The 20,380-nt window shown below is 40.2% G+C and overlaps 1 protein-coding gene across 6 annotated transcripts in view; it reads right to left on the bottom strand.

The window, feature by feature from the left end:
• Nucleotides 1-4,099: 4,099 nt before the first annotated feature.
• The window catches only part of cxxc5b (CXXC finger protein 5b), a 17,178-nt gene continuing 897 nt past the window's right edge, over nt 4,100-20,380 (bottom strand). The window contains exons 1-3 of one of the 6 annotated variants that reach the window (XM_079838340.1): nt 17,852-17,888; nt 16,097-17,112; nt 4,110-5,674 (exon numbers count right to left, since the gene is read on the bottom strand). In XM_079838340.1, the coding sequence (XP_079694466.1) occupies nt 5,633-5,674; nt 16,097-16,921 (867 nt within the window). In that variant the 5' untranslated portion in view covers nt 16,922-17,112; nt 17,852-17,888 and the 3' untranslated portion in view covers nt 4,110-5,632. Of the gene's footprint in view, nt 5,678-16,088; nt 17,113-17,851; nt 17,889-20,380 lie in introns of those variants that run through there. The other 5 variants (XM_079838343.1, XM_079838338.1, XM_079838339.1 and 2 more) reach the window with 5 other exon arrangements.

Below are 20,380 nucleotides of genomic sequence, written 5' to 3'. Positions count from 1 at the left end.
TTGAGCTTCCTCAAGAACCAATGAGGTTCATTCTAGTGTTACGCAGCACGTTTGAGCTTCCTCAAGAACCAATGAGGTTCCTTCTCGTGTTACGCAGCATGTTTGAGCTTCCTCAAGAACCAATGAGGTTCAGTCTCGTGTTATGCAGCATGTTTGAGCTTCCTCAAGAACCAATGAGGTTCCTTCTCGTGTTACGCAGCATGTTTGAGCTTCCTCAAGAACCAATGAGGTTCATTCTCGTGTTACGCAGCATGTTTGAGCTTTCTCAAGAACCAATGAGGTTCCTTCTCGTGTTACGCAGCATGTTTGAGCTTCCTCAAGAACCAATGAGGTTCAGTCTCGTGTTATGCAGCATGTTTGAGCTTCCTCAAGAACCAATGAGGTTCCTTCTCGTGTTACGCAGCATGTTTGAGCTTCCTCAAGAACCAATGAGGTTCCTTCTCGTGTTACGCAGCATGTTTGAGCTTCCTCAAGAACCAATGAGGTTCATTCTCGTGTTACGCAGCATGTTTGAGCTTTCTCAAGAACCAATGAGGTTCCTTCTAGTGTTACGCAGCACGTTTGAGCTTCCTCAAGAACCAATGAGGTTCAGTCTCGTGTTATGCAGCTTGTTTGAGCTTCCTCAAGAACCAATGAGGTTCAGTCTCGTGTTATGCAGCATGTTTGAGCTTCCTCAAGAACCAATGAGGTTCATTCTCGTGTTACGCAGCATGTTTGAGCTTCCTCAAGAACCAATGAGGTTCATTCTAGTGTTACGCAGCACGTTTGAGCTTCTGCAATGAGGTTTGTTTTTGCGCATCTAGCAGGCTTGGTTGAGCTTCTGTTTGCTGATCAATGTTTAAATGTGTATAAAAGCCTAAATTCAATCTGTTCATCATATTATAAAGCGATCGTGTCCCTTCAGAAAATTTGGACTAAACCGTTCAATTCATATGGATTAGTTTTACAATCTCTTTAGGAACTTTTTGAAGCGTCAAAGTGGTGGTTGCATAGCTGTCAATAGAGAGACTCAAAGCCCTCAGATTTCATCAAAAGGATCTTAATTTGTCTTCCGAAGATTAACAAAAGTCTTATTGGTCTGGAATGACATGAGGGTGAGTAATTAATTACAGAGTTTTCATTTTTGGGTGAACTACACCTATAACTGTCAGTGTTTTGCAACTAACGTTAAAATTCTCTTAATATTCAATGTTAATACATTAACGATGTGCTGCACCGCCACACGTCAAAATAAATGCTTCTTTCAACAGAAGGTGAAATGGAAGTAGCTAATTACATTTTTGGGTGGCACCTGGGGTGGCCGATGAGATGTCAGGGGTGTCCAGTGCCACCCCTCTGGCTCTGCCACTGCTCTTGAGGCTGCAAGAGTTGTTTCCCCATGATGTCATAACAAATAAAAAAATAAAAAGTTGCCCTAGCTGCACCATTGAGATGGGAATGTCAATGGACAAATTTCCCCAGGGAAACCTGTTTGAAAACAGGAATCATAAGGTTGGTGCAACTAGTACTCTGTAATATGATTTATTTCCACGTGAATCAGGATATTTAACAAGAAAGAATGTTTGCTTTAAAAAATGTTCTTTGATTATTAGTCAAAATCCCAAAAGCTATTTATGCATATAAATAGTTCGTTACCTCAGGCCTTTATTTGGGGAAAAAATAATATGGCTAACCTCTGTTAGAACACCAATAAACTGTAATGTATTAAAAAAAAATCAAATAAAAATACATCTTTGTATCTGGAAATGAATGGAATTCAATTGGAAAGAATAAAAAAACATTTACCATGCACTCTCTTTCTCCACAGATGAATGGGTGATGTTTTTTCCTGAAAATGAAGCCACATTGCTACTTTTTTTTATTCTTTTTGCCTTAATCGAGGGGTGGCTCATTTTACCCGTGTTTCAGTAATAATTAAATGTAATGCTAATAAATGCAATAAACAATTAATCTACAAAGTGAAATAGATAGTCAACCTGAGCTGAAATATAATCATTTGTTTTACTGATCTTATTGTGAACGATTAAGTTTAAATAGCTATTTAAGTTACATAAAAGTTTCAAATGGAAAGAATTTGGACTCATCAAAAAAAGGCTTTTTTTAACAAGGTCAAAAATGGTCCATTCTTCCCACTGCAAAACACCGTCCAACGTAACTTTGCACGGTTAAGAGGGGTTTTAGGCAACATTTGGAATATAATTAAATTAATTTAATCAAACACAACCCCGCTACGATTATTTTGTGACTAAAATAAAGAGGATAGAAGAATAGGAGGGGTGGAAGAGGAGGATAGATGAGATGAGAACCGGACACGTTGTGCTTTTCCGCCGTCTCCCAGCGGGAGTGTAATATCGTGGCTCCTGCGCGCTGACACGCGCACCTGGAAGTGCCGCTATGCTGCTCGCAGCACTGCACCAATTATAGCGCAACATCTCGCTCTGCCGTTACCATAGTAGCGCCGTGCTCCTGTTCCCCTGGAACGAATGAACCGTGGGGGAGCGAATATCTTATCAACCATCGCCCTGGTTACCGCGCGCGCTCTCTCTCTCTACGCGCGCCCCGTCGCTTGAGTGAGAGGCCAGAGCCCTAGCTGCGAATGTGTGTGTGTGTGTGTTTGGACAGAGCTGCAGACGTGAGCACAGAAGGGTCTGGGTGATGTTGATAAGACTGAAGGAGCCTTTGCAGCGTCCCGCAGCCGCTCTGTGATCGTGAACCATCGTTTCATACGTGCACACGCACCCTAAATTGCATGCTAATGAATCAGATTTGCAAGGATATACAGATTCGACCGCCTTCACGTCGCTGTGGGGCAGGGTGGCGTTCAAATCGTTTCTGATGGCCGTGCACCTGGAGGAGAACAAAACACGGTCGGCCTCTTCTCCACGCAACCCCCACACACTGCGTTTGCTCTCTCCCCATGCGGCCCTCTGGCTCGCTCGCTCGCTCTCATCGGATTGATGGCCACGAGGAGTGAGACAGACAGACGCGGCCTGCAGAGAGAAAAAAAAAGCTTTCACACTCTCATTCACTCCTACACTACGGACAAAAATATCACGCGCAGTTCACTGGTTTAACCCACCCACAACACAAACACACACTCGCGCACGGTTCAGTCAGAGGAAAATTATGAGTGCTCATTGATTTCACCTCACATGACTTCTTCCATCCATGACTTTCGTTGTGGACCCCAACCAAGAATGAAAACGAATGATCAAATAAACACGTTATGAAGAGTTTAAAGGGTTAGTTCACCCAAAAATGAAAACGATATTATAATTTACTCACCCTCAAGCCATCCTAGCTGTATATGACTTTCTTCTTTTATAGCCAAACGCAACCAGAATTATATTTAAAAAATATCCTGGCTCTTCCAAGCTTTATAATGGCAGTGAATGGTACCTTAGATTTTGATGCCCAAAAAGCGCATCCATCCATCCATCATAAAAGTAACCCGAGGGGTTAATAAAGGCCTTTTGAAGTGAAGCAATGCGTTTTTTCCATAAAATCCATATTTACAGTATAACTTTATAAACTATAAACACTGGCATCCGGTAACAGCCGTACACAAGTCGAGTTCCGGCGGGAGAGTGACCTCTGACCTCTGACTCCAACATTTCTCTTTAAAAATGCTCGTTTTAGACCTCTATTGTTTTACTCTATCCTCTGCGCTTTCGTGTGCGCCAATACGTCGGGTCATAGGTCACTATTTTGCCGGAACTCGACTAGCGTACGACCGTTACCGGAAGCCAGTGATTATAGATTATAAAGTTATAAATATTGATATAAAACAATATAAAAATGCATCGCTTCGACCCCCTGGAGCCATGTGGATTACTTTTAGGATGGATGGTACCATTCACTCCCATTATAAAGCTTGGAAGAGCCATGATATTTTTAAATATAACTCTGATTGTGTTTGGCTGAAAGAAGAAAGCCATACACACCAAAGACGGTTTGAGGGTGGGTAAATTATGGGATAATTTTTGGGTGAACTTACCCTTAAATAACATCCCAAGCTCAAGACAAGTAATACTCATTCATTTAAAGTGGTCGTCATCGTGCAAATGCTATAGAATATGACATATTTCGACATGGACTATAGAAATGTTTGGTTTGCACCTCGGTTTATTAAATTGAGGACTGCCAAGACCTCAGAATGTTTGGCTTTGGACACAAATACATGCATTCATTTACGCAGACCGATAAATTTGGCCCCATACGGCACGGGAATGGCGTGCTGTTGGATTTTGTCTTGAATTTGTTTTGGTACTGTGCATTTAAATCAGTATTTGAGCTGGAGTGGACCTTTTCAGTAGGATTTCAGAATGAAGAAGAAAAAAAAAAACACCAAAATGACAATTACACCTACAATTAAGTCACTTATCCAACATGGTGTCCATGTTATGTGGATGGCCTAAAGCCCCTTTCACATGACTCGTGTCAGGGCTCCAGTGCACTTTGACGCTCACAAGCGTTACAGATAACATTACAGAAGGCCGTTTCACGAGGTTGCTGGGTTGAAAGAAATCGGAGAACGGTACACAATGAAAATGAAAGAGATAACATTTATTTGAGCTTAAAAAATCCAGGAAAAAAAAAGAAAAAGCGTCGAACAAGACTTCTCGAAACTTTTCTCGTTGTCATACAGCTCAATGTGTCGCAATGATACAAAAGGCCAATTGTCTGCAAACTCAATGACAAATGGGGTCAAAGTTGAAATATTTTGAACTTTGAGTGTCGCGGAACAACGATTGCAACGAGTTCAATGGCATGAATCATGTGAAAGGGACTTAAAGGAGCTCTGGAACTCAGCAATAAAACATCCTAATTGGAGATATTATCATAAAACATTTCCTGAATTTTGGCGGTCCTGATCTGCTGAGGACCGTGGTTTCCATCTGACCAATCCCATAAGGCTGCACGAAAAGGGGGAGGGTCCTATGCATAGCTGGTGTAAATGTTGTAGTTCGGCCAGCTTCCCCTTCCCTCCAATCCCAGCATTTAAAAACAAACAACCAGAACGACAAACCCAAAAGGACCTTTCAAGCATGTTTGAAGTAAGGGATGCTACATCAGAGTGTTTTTCACGGTCATCATCGTATCAAATATTGAGCAACTTGAAAAACAAAAAAGGCAATCGTAACATTGAGGCAGTCAGTAAGAACCACTGTGCTAAATTACAATAGTGCTCCTTAATTATCACAAGCTTTAAAACAGAGCCTTGGGATTACATTCTCTAAACGAAATTACGGCATTTCTCCACACATGGACAAACAAAACCACTAAACACACAAATAAAAATGATTGTCCGTTTTCCATTTGGCGGCAAATAGTTCCAGAGCATCCAATAAAGGGCAAGTTTCCGAAGTAGAACTCAAATGGTTCCGAAATGGAACAGAGGAAAAAAGAAAAACGGAATGACATTCCGCCATTCACTGTTTATTTTTGGTTCAGGACATGTTCGCTTTCAAATAGTGCTTTCATTCCGCTCTTCATTTGCTTTATTTGTTTGTGTGCACCCAGTGTTTACAAGCGCCACGGCGTTCCGAGTGGGAGTGGCGTCACTGTCCATCGGGAGTCCTTCATTATGGGATGGAAGTCATGGGGGGGGGGAGGGAAGGGTCCAGCTGCCCTACGGAAACCATCGGAAAGGAGCTCCGGTTGGCAGCATCACCTTCTTGGAAAGACAGGAAAGACAGAGGAAGGAAACAAAGAAAGAAAACAGCATGAGTCACTGATAATTCGACAATGGAACAGTAAGAAAATAGGATGCGTCTCATTAAACTGGACTCGGCCCTCATCTCTAGACCTTTTCCCTTTTCTGTTGCAAATCCCTCTCTTTCTGCGGAGCCAGACTTGCTAAGACCGTAAAGGGCTGAAATACCGCAGTGGTGCAAATGGCAGATTTTTTCCCAGCCTGCTTTGGGACTGGGCAGGGGTAGTCTATGGCTTTGGGACTTTGGGAGAGTGGAGACAACGGCAGCGTTTCCCGGGAAGACGTCCAGAACGAAAGAACGATGGACCGAGGGAGAAAAAGAGGGAGGGGAACGTTCCCTTCATCATGAAGTAACATGCACAGGCAATGACTTCACCTTACATGACCTAGTCCCTCTCTCTGTTTCCCAAACACATTCTCCCACTCTCTCATTACTCTCTGACAGGGCTTTGGCGTTTGTATGCGCACACACACACGCATCCAGACCCCCTTTTCCCTCATCAACCCCACAGACAAGCCAACACAGATGGGATGTCGGCCCATGCATATGGCCAATCAGACAGAGCATGAGTGCTTGGACAGACACACGCTCTCTCTCTCTTACACACACACAAACACTCACCAGATTAATTCCGAAGGTTATTTTTTAACCCATCATCTCTACATCAAACACATAAACATACACAAATACACAGGAATGAAAGTAAGAAAAGAGGATCAAGGGCACAATAAACACTAGAGATAGACAATGTTTTTTTTAATGGCAGATAACGACACATTTGATTTTACACTCTAAAAAATGCTATTGGGTTGTTTTAAGCAAACATTTAACCCAACCGCTGGGTTAAAACGACCCATTCACTGGGTTAAAACAACCCAATCGCTTACTTGGGTTGTTTTTAACCCAGCATTTTTTAGAGCGTAACCTATATAGCAGAACTGGACTTCGATTTTTAACTTCTAATTAAAATTGGCATTATTAATATTTAATTATTATTTTTGTTGCAGTTTCTCAATTACATTTATTGTTTATTTCAGATTTTTAACTAAATAATTAAATGATTATAACACTACAAAAATATAATATGAATTTGAATGATAATAATTATTATTATTAAAGCAATAGAATATTTTTTATTGTTTATTTTTTGACATAACTAAATGCTCATTGAGCAACAAAAATACATGCATACATTTTGTAATTATTTTTGTTTATTTCAAATTTTTGACAATAATAACTAAACATTATACTACAAAAAACAATATGCTTTATATTATTATTGTGAATATAATAGTTTGGTTCTCTTTTATCGATATCGGTCATTTTCTTGCGAATTTATCAGTAGACCCAATTCTAAAGAATAAATAACCAATTAAAACAATTATTTCAAAACATGTATCGGTCTATCTCTGATAAACATACTGTAGACTTTTTTATTATTATTTGTATTTATTTATTTATTTTTTGATGAAAATGTGAGTGTTTGTGTAGAAGTCATTGCCACAATGCTATAAGGTGTTGTGGCTGGTTGCCAAGGTGTTGCTATGCAGTTGCTATGGAGTTCCTAGCATCTTTTTAAGTGTCTGTAGTTATGTGGTTGCTAGGGTGTTCTGGCTGGTTGCAAGCTCTTCTCAACAAGTCTCTTGATTTGAGGTATCAGTAATGTCTGTACACAGCAATTGGGTTGTTTTAACCCAGTGAATGGGTTGTTTTAACCCAGCAATTGGGTCGTTTTAACCCAGCGGTTGGGTTAAACGTTTGCTCAAAACAACCCAATCGCTAGGTTAAAACAACCCAATTGCTGGGTTAGTCCATTTTCAACCCAACTTGGGTAGTTTTTAACCCAGCATTTTTTAGAGTGTAGCACAAACATTATGGGCAATAGTAATAGTACTATTAGGATGATGACATCAATTTTTGCACAACTGCTTTATAGATGAAATGAACTAATTCAATAATTGATGATCTTCCAACGGAACTGAATCAACACTGAACTGACTTCAGATGAACAACGGACAAAATGCATTTTTCCTGTTATCACTGTAAAGCTGCTTCGAAACAATCTGTATTGTATAAAGCGCTAAGTAAATAAAGAAATAAAGAAATGTCCAATGAGAAAATGTATGTAGATGTAAGCAGGCTCTGATATATGTTGATATAATGTGTGTCAGCCTGTCTTTGCCTCTCACACACATACACAGACACCGACACACACGTTGTTCCTAAAATACTTTAGTCGCCTGGCTGTGAGGATGAGATTCCTCTGGTCTAGAGGAAGGGGGTGTGGCCTGTCGGGCAATGTCTGAGGCCCCGCCCACTCAATCTCCTCCTTCCAACTATCAGGGACTTTCCGAGATACCGGTCACCACACAGATGGAGTGAGATGTGTCATCATGCAGTAAATAAATACACATCAACAAAAGATGCAAGCAATGACATGCAAGGTAAGATCAATGACCAAAAATCGAATGAGATTTGCACAAAACACACACGCCTAAGCTGCCTCAGAACACATAAAAGGCCCTACATATAAAAACACATCTATCCATCCCAAACACACACACACACACGCACATCAAGAAGTCAATAGACCCCCACACCACTGACTGTGACCTGTCAATAAAGGCTCTTTAAACTCCATAAGTCCTCTACGCCGTATTCAAGCAGACCAACCCCACTGTCAATAAAAGCACACAAACACACACAGTACTATACGCAAACCCACCATCAATATATGCCTAAAACATTTTAAAAACACACCGAGAAACATTTATTCAAAAACACACACGCATAACAAGCACAAACCACTATCAAGACAATACAAACCCCAGTTATGCTTCCAGCAACAGAACAACCGAACATCATGTGCTGAATATAATGCCTGCTACAGACGATTTCGGCAATCCTATAAGATCATTACAAATCACCCTCTACGACATGGATCGAATAAATTTGGGTACGACATGCATGTAGACACAATGATGACACCTATTGAATCTTAGGCTACGACGCAAGTTAGTAAAGAAGAATAAATCATCAGCATGCGCTAATGGTAAACAAATAGAGCAAGATGAACCGCACTTTGGCAATTGTGGTTTTTATGTGCCTGGAAAAAAAAGGTGGAAACGAAAGAGGTGAATATAGACACGGTTGTGACTAGGGAAAACAGGCCAATTTTGCAAATGGAGCTTGAGATGATAGTTGCACCATTAAAAGTTTTAGCACCATGTTGCGTAGACTCGTGTTCATCAATACGCCTTTTCATGTTGCTTTTTTGCGGTTGGCTAGTCAGTAAAGTAGGTCGTAGCAGCAAACACACCGTACGATGATCATGCAAAAATTCTGACACTAGCTAGGGGTGTGGCACGAGATTGCGCGAGACTAAACGGTGACGAGATTTCTGTGTCTCGTCACACCCCTACTAGCCGTGTTTCCATTACCCTTCAAATTGCGCAAATTGAAATTTAAAATTTAAAACACGTCCAATGGATAAGCATACATTTTCACGTCAACTCCCATATATCACAAACAAGTTTTTCCGCTTGCTTGAGGTGGTTTTTCAGGCAATTCGAAAAAGGGACATTTTCGCAAAACAGCAATGGAAACTTTTTTGCCATTTACATACAGGTCACCTGGCATACATAAAAGTCGATCATTCTTTAAAGCTACACTGTGTAACTTTTTTTGTTTATTCTTAGCTAAAAACACTTAGTTCTTTCAAAAATATATGTGCTTATTAATGTATATTTACTTCTTTCAAGTAATAAAGTATTATTAAATTATTAAGTTGATATTATGCCATTGAAAATACATACGGTAATGGGTTCGAATGCCGGTCGCCATGTTGCCCCTCCATCTTGAAAGTACATCAGCCAAAGAGGGACATACCCGTGAATTCAAGCTTCGCCTTTTGCGGTTTAACACTCAATGGCACCGTGTCGAATGTGGACGAGGTCGAACTGGAAGCCATATTAATCTTGGACTAAATTGGCCACCGTAGGAGTTAAAACGAAATCGGAATTGAGAGGAAGAGAAACGAATATTCACTGGATGGTCATATACCTTTTAACCGCTAGATGGGGGGAAATATCACACAGTGTAGCTTTAAAGATGACGCTGTATGTTTGGACAGAAGACGAGACAGAGTTCTTTATTAAACTCATAAAAGACAATAGAATTACGGGAATACTGGATTCTAAACAACAAAGAAATGCCACAATTGATCAAGACACCCACAAACACCACATGTGTGGCCACTCCCAAGTATATGGGGCTTTCCTTGCCATTAATGCTTGGATACACGCCTATGTCTCCTTCGATTCAAAATAATGGCTAGTGTGGTGGCTGGGACATTTGTAAACTTACCAACATATACGCCGGCATAATTTTTTGAATGACTTATCGTGAGAGGAAAAAATTTAGTTTTAGTCACATAACATTGGTTAATGGAAACGGCGTCATTTCGCAATAGTTTTTTATCGACATTTAGAAAATATCGCAAACGTTTTGCGCAAATCTGTAATGGAAACGTGGCTACTGTCAGAAAAGTATTGCAGGCTATTGGTGGTTGCCACAACCACAAAAATCGTCACGATTGGTCATCTTTCGTCTGGGACAGCCCAAAATAAAATAAAAATTTTTAGAAATAAAAAACTGATTCAGTATCATCATGTTATGTAATTTCAGCAGTAGTAATGTTCATATATGTTATTAGGGCAACTAGAACAGCAATAGTGATCAACTAGCGACTAGCAACACTGAACGGGGCTTTAGGCAAGAAATATACTCTATGCAAGCATGCAAATTCTTGCTTTTCCATGGTTTTTGTATGTAAACATGCACTAGACCGACATGTTTGAGCATGACACGGTATTTCACTGCCCTGCTTCTCATGTTTTAAAATGCAAAAAACACAATCTGTGTGAATCACCTCTTAAAGGTAGGCAATTTGTTTTAAAAACACTTTTTTGTATACTGGTTAAAATGGTCCGAATGCAACGATAGGATGCATTACCATACCTCTGCGCACCCCGCTCACGCAGACATGATTCAACATTAGCGCGATCTGTAAGTTGTAGACAGTCACCGAACGGCACAAAGAAACAGCAGCTGCCTTTTACAGTTCCTCCTGAACCAAAACAACAAGCTTATGCTGTGTTCACGTCATAAGTAAAGGATAATGTACATCCAGCCGGTTGTTATCGCGGAATAAACCCGACAGAGTGATCAGGACCCCGACGCGAAGGGGTCTTGCGTCACTCTGAAGGGGTTTATTCTGTCATAACAACCGGCTGGATGTACATTATCCCGCTTATTACACGGCTACTTGTCTCAAGTAAATTAGACAGAAATATTGTCTTGAGTTTAAATATTTTATTAGCCTTACACAAAGCGCCCACGAAGAAAAACAGATCCAAACTGCTTCAAGCCTTTATCTATTGCTGAAAAGATTTGTTTTTTCCATACATGTTGAAATTAATGCTGAAAGGGTTAGTTCACCCAAAAATGAAAATTAGCCCATTAATCCTAGGTGTATACGACATTCTTCTTTCAGACGAATACAATCGGAGTTATATTACAAAAGTCCAGGCTAATCCAAGCTTTATAATAGCAGTAATAGTTGCTCTGTTTTTGAAGTCCATAAAAAATGCATCTGTCCGTCAAATAACGTGCTGCACGTGGCTCTGGAGGGTTAATAAAGGCCTTCTGAAGCGAATCGATACATTTGTGTAAGAAAAAGATCCATATTTTAAACTTTATAAAGTAAAGTTCCGGCCGTGAAACCCTTGAAGTCTTCCATTGTAACCCATGGTGGTTAAGTGTTTTTCAGTCACAAGATGGCGCCAGACAGTCAACGACAGCGGAGTGACACGTTAAGCCTATAAGTAGTACCGGTCAAGATAACTCGTAGTACCCGGATGAGTGGTGTATTATTCACTTTGATAACGTTGTTATCTGGGAATAACATACCGCTGGAATGCGCGATTGACCAATCAGAATCAAGTATTCCACAGAGCCGTGTAATAACCGTAATAACGAGATGGCATCCCGTGACGTTCTACCCGGAGCTGTTCACGTCCTCAGACTCGGATTAATGCGTTTCTATGTCAACACTATCAACGGCAAAATTAATCTGCAGCAGTCAAGTGGTACAACTAGAGCACTGTAAGTTATTTACGTTCATTATTATTGTAAAGTTATATACTTTGAGAGTGAGACATGAGGTAATTTAACGCCGTCTCGTGATGCTTTGTGGACGCTGCTGTGTGCGTCTGCGTTCATTCATGTGTTTTGAAGGTGGCGTGGCACGGCTTAGGAGAAGGGTGGGTGGGATCTTATGCTTTCAAAGCTAGCTTGCTATGGCTAACATGTTCGAAGTTGTCTACCCTACCTTTAAGTGTTACTTATCTATAAACATGTTAAACTTAAAATGTAAAATTGCTTAGCAAGATTATTTTGAAACGGTTGGCCACCATGATAGTAGTTGACCGCATTTTTGCATTCCACTGCCCTGGTTTTCCATTTGTTTTTCTATGTAAACATGCACTCGATAGACGTGTTTGACCATTGCGCTCGCATCTTTTGCAGCATCTTGCACATGACACAGTGTCCTAAAAATGTGGTGCTCAAGTTAAACCTAAAAAAAATAAAAAATTTAATCCACTGCCTTGCTTCTCGTGTTTTTAAACTCAAAAACACATTCTGTGTGAATCACATCTTAAGAGATATTAATCTATAAAAGCTACTCAAGTTGAACTTTTGACAGTTTAACTGATTTTAAATTGCTTAGCAAGATTATACTGAAACTGTTGCCGGCCATAACAGTATTTGACCTTAAAGACAAAACTCACTACAAAAGACAGTTTATGTTAATTCTCACTATAGCACTCCTTGTGGCAACATATCTGTGTTGCATTATAGATTAAAAATATTACAAAGTGTGAAAACGTAGCTAGAAGCGTTTGCATTCACATGCATCTGTGTATTTTGGGCCTTAGACTTCATAGAGACACATAAACACAAACACACACACAAACTAAGCCCTCTAAACTCTTGCACATACCAACATCTCAATCTCTACCTCCTCACTGCTGTAATTCTCAAAGAAACCAGGCTGGTCAGTGGTCAATACACACACATATATACACAACCTTTCTTACGCACACACACACACAAGTCCATAATGACTTTCGCAGGGGCTGTGTTTGCCTCTTCCTGCAAGGTTGTACACACAAACAGACACACACACACACACACATGCGGTTCAGGGCCTCTGGAGAACGAGAAAGAGAGGGGTTCTGGGACACATTGACACCTGGCGCTCCAGATGACAGACGCAAAGGCCAGATGGACTGTATGAGGCAACCACACACATACAGAGACACACACATGCACATGCGTGTACGCGAACATGCTTGAAAACAAACTTGCACAAATAAAAACTGCCACACAACATGCACTAAAATCCTCATGTGTACCCTTACAAATAGTTGTATTACCCTCGCTAAATCAATCATTTAGATAAAGTTTGTAGCATCAAGTAAAATGTGGTCACATTTACCATTGTTTTCAATGGAATTTCAATGGAAATCAACGCGATTGGGAATTTTGTGTAAGGGACCGAACAGAAAGCTGCTTGGTTTGAAAGTGACTTCTGTGTGAGGCGTTTCATACGTCACAAAATTTGTTAGTGACCACACCTTAATGCAACTAAATCAGAACCTATTTATTGTTTAGCATACTGTATGGAGGCTGTATGGAGCAGGATTTTGGGCCAATGAGATGTGGGTGGATCCATTCAGCCATTCATTTGGGATACTACACACTCTTGCCACAACATATAGTATGTGGACACTATGCAAACTTTCTAAAATATCTGGGTGACCTACGACATTTGCAAGATCTATTACATTGTGTCCTACAATGCATTGCACTTGACATGACCTTCCATTGCGACTCTGATGCATGATATTTATATACATTTTTAACAAATAATCTAACAAAAATTGAAGAATCCCACATTTTGCGATTGCTTGCAAATGGGACCTTCATGTGACCGTCATGAAGGCTGCATGACTGAAATGTAAGCTAGCAGTGTATGGATTCCTCTATTTACTTATATTTTAGCTTCTATTTATTCTTATGCACCTGCTTATAGGATTTAATTGATCATTTTTTAATTTTTATGCATATTTTAATAAAAAAGGTAAAATTACCATTTTATTTCCAGTCATATGTGATGTGATAAGGTCATGGGACAACACTTTAGCATACTACTGTTTGAACAGTTTATAGTTTATTGTAAAAAAAAAAAAAAAAAAAAGTAAGCTATTACTATTCATTAAGAATATACTTTAAAGTACATACACAGTATTCAGTACGTAGTTTTCCATTTTCAAACACAATTTCAAGTATTGGTGCATTCAAATCTTCCAGGGAAGTTTGTATTTTCAAGGTGCTTTAAATTAAATTGTTATATTTCATAATTATATTATCATGATTGTAAAATACTATATTTTATACATGCCAGTTTGTTTAACTGTAAATGAAAAATATAATAATTTCATTCATTTAAACAAATTGCGTCCAACATGTTTTCTCACTGACGCCCCCAACTTGAAAATTCTGGCCTTACTAAAAAAAATCCCACAATTTTCCCACTCATAATTACAACTTTGTGGTGCTGTTCATGTGCGCTCAACTCATAAATCAGATCTTTCCGGCATCACTTGAATGCACCATATGCTGTTGTCTTGTGAGCTGAGTAGCCCCGCCCACACTGAAATCTCATAGGTCCAAAGTCCCACATTCAGTCTCTTCCCACATAAAGTTCTTTCAATAAGGACAGAACACTATAAACGTGTGTGTTGCGCTTGGTCGGAGCATGGTGTTATTTCAACATTTTATATTCATTGCGTGATAGCTGAAACTCTGAATCATCTCATCATAGTGGGCAGTGAAGGGGAACCTTACCTGTGGAACATTATGATGCCTTAACATTTTCCTTGCATGGAAAATAAAGCAACCAACTAGACCAATCTTACCATGACATCTCGCAAAGTTAGACCCTAACTAGCTAACGTCAGCACAGACTCAGAGATAATTTTCCCACACCTGAACCTGCCTGTAAACAAGGCAGAATCATCTCAAGTTACGCTGCCTGAGAGATGGGAAACTACATTCAGCTTGCCATTTGTCAGGATGAGTAATGTTCATATGCGAACGCTTATGAAACTCAAGCAGCATTCGTTTCTAGGTAGACTGTAAAAACTTTAATCTAATGAATAACATGATATGCTGATTAATTAAATGAAGTAAATCACAATATATCAATATTTCCTTATATTATTGTGGAAAACAGGAGTCGTTACACATGATATTTTTAAAATGATGTTCTATATGCACGTTTTTGGTCTTAGTTTATTTAGTGAGATGCTTTGAAAGATGTTTTTGAAAGAAGTCTCTAAGTCTCACCAAGGCTGCATTTATTTGATACAGTAAAAATAGTAATATTGTGATATATTTTTACGATTTAAAATAACTCTCTATATTGTAAGATATTTTAAAGTGTAGTTTATTCAATGTCAAAGCTGAATTTTCAGCATTACTACTCCAGTCTTCAGTGTCACGTGATCCTTCAGAAATCATTATAAAATGCTGATTTGATGCTCAAAAAACATTTTTTATTATTATCAATGTTGAAAACAGTTGTGATGCTTAATATTTTAGAGGGGAAAGTGATATACTTTCTTCAGAGTTCCCTGATGACTAGAAAATTTAAAAGAACAGCATTTTTTTAAGATTGAAAATTATAGAAGTTTTTACTGTCACTTTTGATCAATTTAATGCATCCTTGCTGAATACAGGTATTACATTTTTTTTTTTTAAGTCTTGCTGACCACACATTTTTGAGCGGTAGTGGAAATAGCTCAGATGGTAGAAAAATACTTTGTTACAGATTTTCCGTATATGGGTCAGAGGTCATTATTTATTGTGATTATTAATTGCAATTTTGGCCAATTCTAGTAAAATCCATTCTTATGTAAATGATTGCTCTGAACTGAAATGTAGTAATTTACGCAAGACTGGTTTCAGAAATATGTTCTTCTAGTATTTTCGACTTTGTGCTACTTTTATTCACTGGGATAGTACAGAAAACAGGAAGCGTTAAGGAGACGAGGGGAGAGAATCAAGAAATGAAGCACACCACATTCAAACTTGCAACACCTGCATGAGCATCACAGCTCAATGTGTCAGAAGTGCTGCCTGGTGATTTAGCACATGCGCTCCAGTGCATTATGCCGTGGTGCCCATGCAGGTGATGTTAGTTTTGCTGTCAGAATTTGTATGAATTTACTGTACATTGCTCACCATCTTACCTCCAGCCCGCCAGCAGGTTTCTTTTTGAGCTCTTCGCACTTGCGGAACTTGCAGATCTGATGGCCGGTTTTCCGGTTGCGGCAGCTGCTGCACTGTTCGCAGTTAATCCTGCGCCGGCAGGGTGGACACAGGCCGCAGCGCTTCCGCTTTTTCTTCCCGTTGGCGCTGATGGCCGAGGAAATCTCACTCTGCGTCTGCTGGTGTTCTGACGCGCCGGTCACGTGAGAAAGCGCCCCGTCGGCGAGGAACACTCCCGCCGGCGTCATTATGAAGAGCCCCGGGTGATACGGAAAGCTGCCGCCCACTCCACCGCTGCCGAGCAACGGGAAGTCCATCACGCTGGCCAGCGAATCAGAAGCCGAGACCGCCTCCATGTCCCCTCCCACACTGACACTGGAAGGGTCGCTGACCGGAAGCAGCATTCCCGCCCGCCGCAGGAGCTCGGCGGCCTGGGCGAGATGCAGGCCGCTTGGAGAGTCCAGAAGACCGGACATTAACGCGCTCCGGTCCAGTTTGGCGTACCCGACTTGTGACCTGTGCTGACTGGCCGTAGGGTGAGCTTTGACACCCGTCGCCACCATGGAGCTCTGAGCGAGTCTGTTAGCGTTTGCGACACTGGCGACAGCAGCGGCCGAGCAGGTCGCGATGTACTGCGAGAGAGCCCGCGAGCGCTTCAGGCTCTTGCTGAGCGGAGCGCTGATGATGCCGCTGCGGTTCCTCCGTTCCACCACCGGGGATGTGTCTTCATCCCCGCAGCAGCTGTCCTGCGCCTCCTCGTCCTCTACGGCTCGACTTCCCTCCATGGACCCTCCGCTGGCAGACATGGGCCACAGCGTGAGGGGGGAGGGACAGGGGGATGAGGGAGCTTAGGATGAAGGGGGGAATAGAGCTGCAACGTTCCTCTGAAGACCGAAGCCAAAACGAGATTGACGCGTACACAGCTGGAGAATCAGCAGTCCACACTAGTCGAGCCTCATGAACATCTCACACATCCTTTCGCTAAGGCCTGAGAATCCTAGAAAGGAAAGATAGAAGATACACAGAGAGGTTAAAGCAAGCGTGGTTGAAGAGAGGCTGAGTGTTACAAAATAGTAATTATGTTTTAATGTTTTTCTGCAAATATTTGATCAAAAATACAGTAATAATGTGAAATATTATTTCAATCTAAAATAACCGTTTTCTATTTTAATAAATTGTACATTTCAATTTATTCCTGTGATGCAAAGCTGAATTTTCAGCATCATTACTCCAGTCTTCAGTGTCACATGATCCGTCAGAAATCATTCTGATTTAGTGCTCAGTTATTAATAATAGTTTTGGAAACGATTTCGTTTCTTTGTGAAAACCATCATACGTTTCTTTCAGGATCAGTTCAAAAGAACAGCATTTATTTGAAATAGAAATCTATAAATGTCATCACGGTCACTTTTGATCAATTTAACGTCCTTGCTGAATAAAAGTATTCTTTTTTTTAATCCGTCTTACACCAAACCTTTGGATGGTAGTGCATATCACAATTTCCACAAAAAAATACTAAGCAGCACAACTGTTTTCAACATTGATGATAATCAGAAATGTTTCTTGAGCAGGAAATCATCAAATTGGAATGATTTCTGAAGGATCATGTGACAGTAATGATGCTGAAAATTCAGCTTTGACATCACAGGAATACATTTCAATTTAAAATATATTAAAAGAGCTTTTTTAAAAGATAATATTAGTTCATGATATTACAGTTTTTACTCTATTTTTACCAGCCTTGGTGAGACATCTTTTTGATGAAGTCCAAACCTAAAGAGTGTTGAGAACATGTCAAGTCGGTTTCACTCCTGTCAAGCCCAAGAAAAAAGAGCTATATGGTTCCTCACACCGTTTTATGAATCCAATTCTTTCAAAATAATCGTGCGTATAAAATATATCCCATTTTTATGAGCTTATTGTTTTGGCTTGCTGAAACAGCCACAAGTTCACTGTGACAAATAATCTACTGCTCGCTCTGGCCTCATCTGACCCGTTTTGATTCCTCAGCCAACATTTATACGTATTATCTGTCCTAGATATCGGTTTTAGTGGCAATTACGCTTCGTTCGCTGTGCTTCCAAGGAACTGAAACTCACTGTGAAGTTAAAAAAAAGAGAGATTATGTGTGGATATTGAATTGGACGTTTTGAGTCTGTTAAATTGTTATATTTCATAACCTTTACGTGCGAAAGCCCGTTCCTTGTGACAGCAATTCCACTTCAGTGAGAGACGTCTATCAGGGTCCACAGGCGGTCTGTTCTATCACGAAACCGGAATCGTGAGCTCAAGCGCAAAGCCCCTGGGGTGAGCCGACAGTGAAATCAGGATGTCTAGGTGCAAGCTCAGCCGCACTGACGCACGCACGCTGCACGCACGCTCGTCAAGGACTTAACATTTCAATTAACTGCCAAGCCTCGGTAAAGCATGCTATAGGTAATAATTAGAAGGGAAAAAATGACTTAAGGTTGTGAGTGACTTTGAAGGTGATGTAATTGGCCATTCATTCATACATACAAACATGCATGAATGAAAGAATAAATAAAAAAATAAATATGCACATAAGAGAGACTGGGGCTAGTTAGTTGTCAAACAGGGAAGTTGTCTTTACTATAAGATTTTTTTTTTTTTAACAGGTTGGGGCAAGTTGTCACATATTTTAAATGGTATAAATGCATCAATTACAGTAATGTTGCTTTAACACTACACTCTAAAAAAAAAGGTTCTATATGGCACCAAAAATGGTTCTTGGCTCGTAATCATAGGGGAACCTTTTTAAGTGCTATATAGCACCAATTTTGGTGCTTCAGTGGTTCTTCAGCGGTTCTTCAGAGGTTCTTCACCGGTTCTTTGACTAAGGTGCTATATAGCACCACTACCATATACAGAACATGTTAAGATACACTCTAAAAAAAAAGGCTCGTAATCATAGGGGAACCTTTTTTAGTGCTATATAGCACCAATTTTGGTGCTTCAGTGGTTCTTCAGAGGTTCTTCAGAGGTGCTATATAGCACCTTAGTCAAAGAACCGCTGAAGAACCTCTGAAGAACCGGTGAAGAACCTCTGAAGAACCGCTAAAGAACCACTGAAGCACCAAAATTGGTGCTATATAGCACTAAAAAAGGTTCCCCTATGATTACGAGCCAAGAACCATTTTTGGTGCCATATAGAACCTTTTTTTTTGGAGTGTATTGTGTGTTTCCATTTGGATGTTTCAAGCATTTTGTGTTTCCGAACTGTTTGAATTTTGCTATTTAATACAGACACAAGAGGTCAACATGTGTTAAATGAAAAATAACATCATTAGCCTTTTGTGTAATCGACCCTATACAGTTTGTGTCTATATAGAAATTCACTTTCAAAAATAAGCCTATTCAATGTAGTAGCATTTGTGACAACTAGCCCCGGTCATTCCTGCATACCATACACACTGCGCTGTGGAAAGTAGGCTATTTCAAAGTGATATAAAAATTGCACTAATTAGTGCAACCTAAGGTATTCAGGTTGATTCAGTCACATTGAACGGTCTCGTTTTACTGTACCTGCCAAGTGCCAAAACCATTCTCATCAAACCAGATGACGATATCAATTACATCACATCGACATCAAAGAGTCATGATTAAAACTTACTGGAGACAGGTACCCCTCATCTGCAGGTAAACCAGGACAAAAGCTGCATCTAGTGAGGGTTTCTGTCAATGATTGACCTGGCTTGCAGATAAATAAGTTCCTAGCAACAGTTTGAATGTCCACTCAGCAATGCAATACTGAATTACCTCATGTCAAACATATATGAGGCTCACATGCACTTGGAAATTGCTGTGTCCAGTATTGCGGCGAGCCAGAGGGACAATAGCGCGACGTAGAGAGATCTGGACATCACCGGGGAACAATAGCCAAACCTGCACAAATAGCCCAACTGTGCCTAAACAAGATGACCTGCTTATCAAGATCTACACGGTCTGTCAAACAATCCCCTCAATTAAACCCTTGCTGGATCAATCCCAACATCAGACCGTGGATTAATTGCAGATATTCACAAAAGACGATTTAAATCATTGAAATGCAAATGCTTTACGCACCACGCACAAAAAGTTTGCATACAACTCGCGATGGATTAACAATAAACAGCGCATATAACGTGTATTCATAGCCTGCTCGCTGTCGTCTCAGTCGAGAGAAATTCGGAATAATTCAGGCATTCCCTCTCGGTATATCCCACGTATCTTTTTATCCAGACAAAAAAAAAATGTCACAATAGTAT

Source organism: Gobio gobio (assembly GCF_949357685.1).
Source record: "Gobio gobio genome assembly, chromosome: 16".
In the NCBI taxonomy this organism is placed as follows: Eukaryota; Metazoa; Chordata; class Actinopteri; order Cypriniformes; family Gobionidae; genus Gobio; species Gobio gobio.
This window is presented reverse-complemented; position numbering and strand designations above follow the sequence as displayed.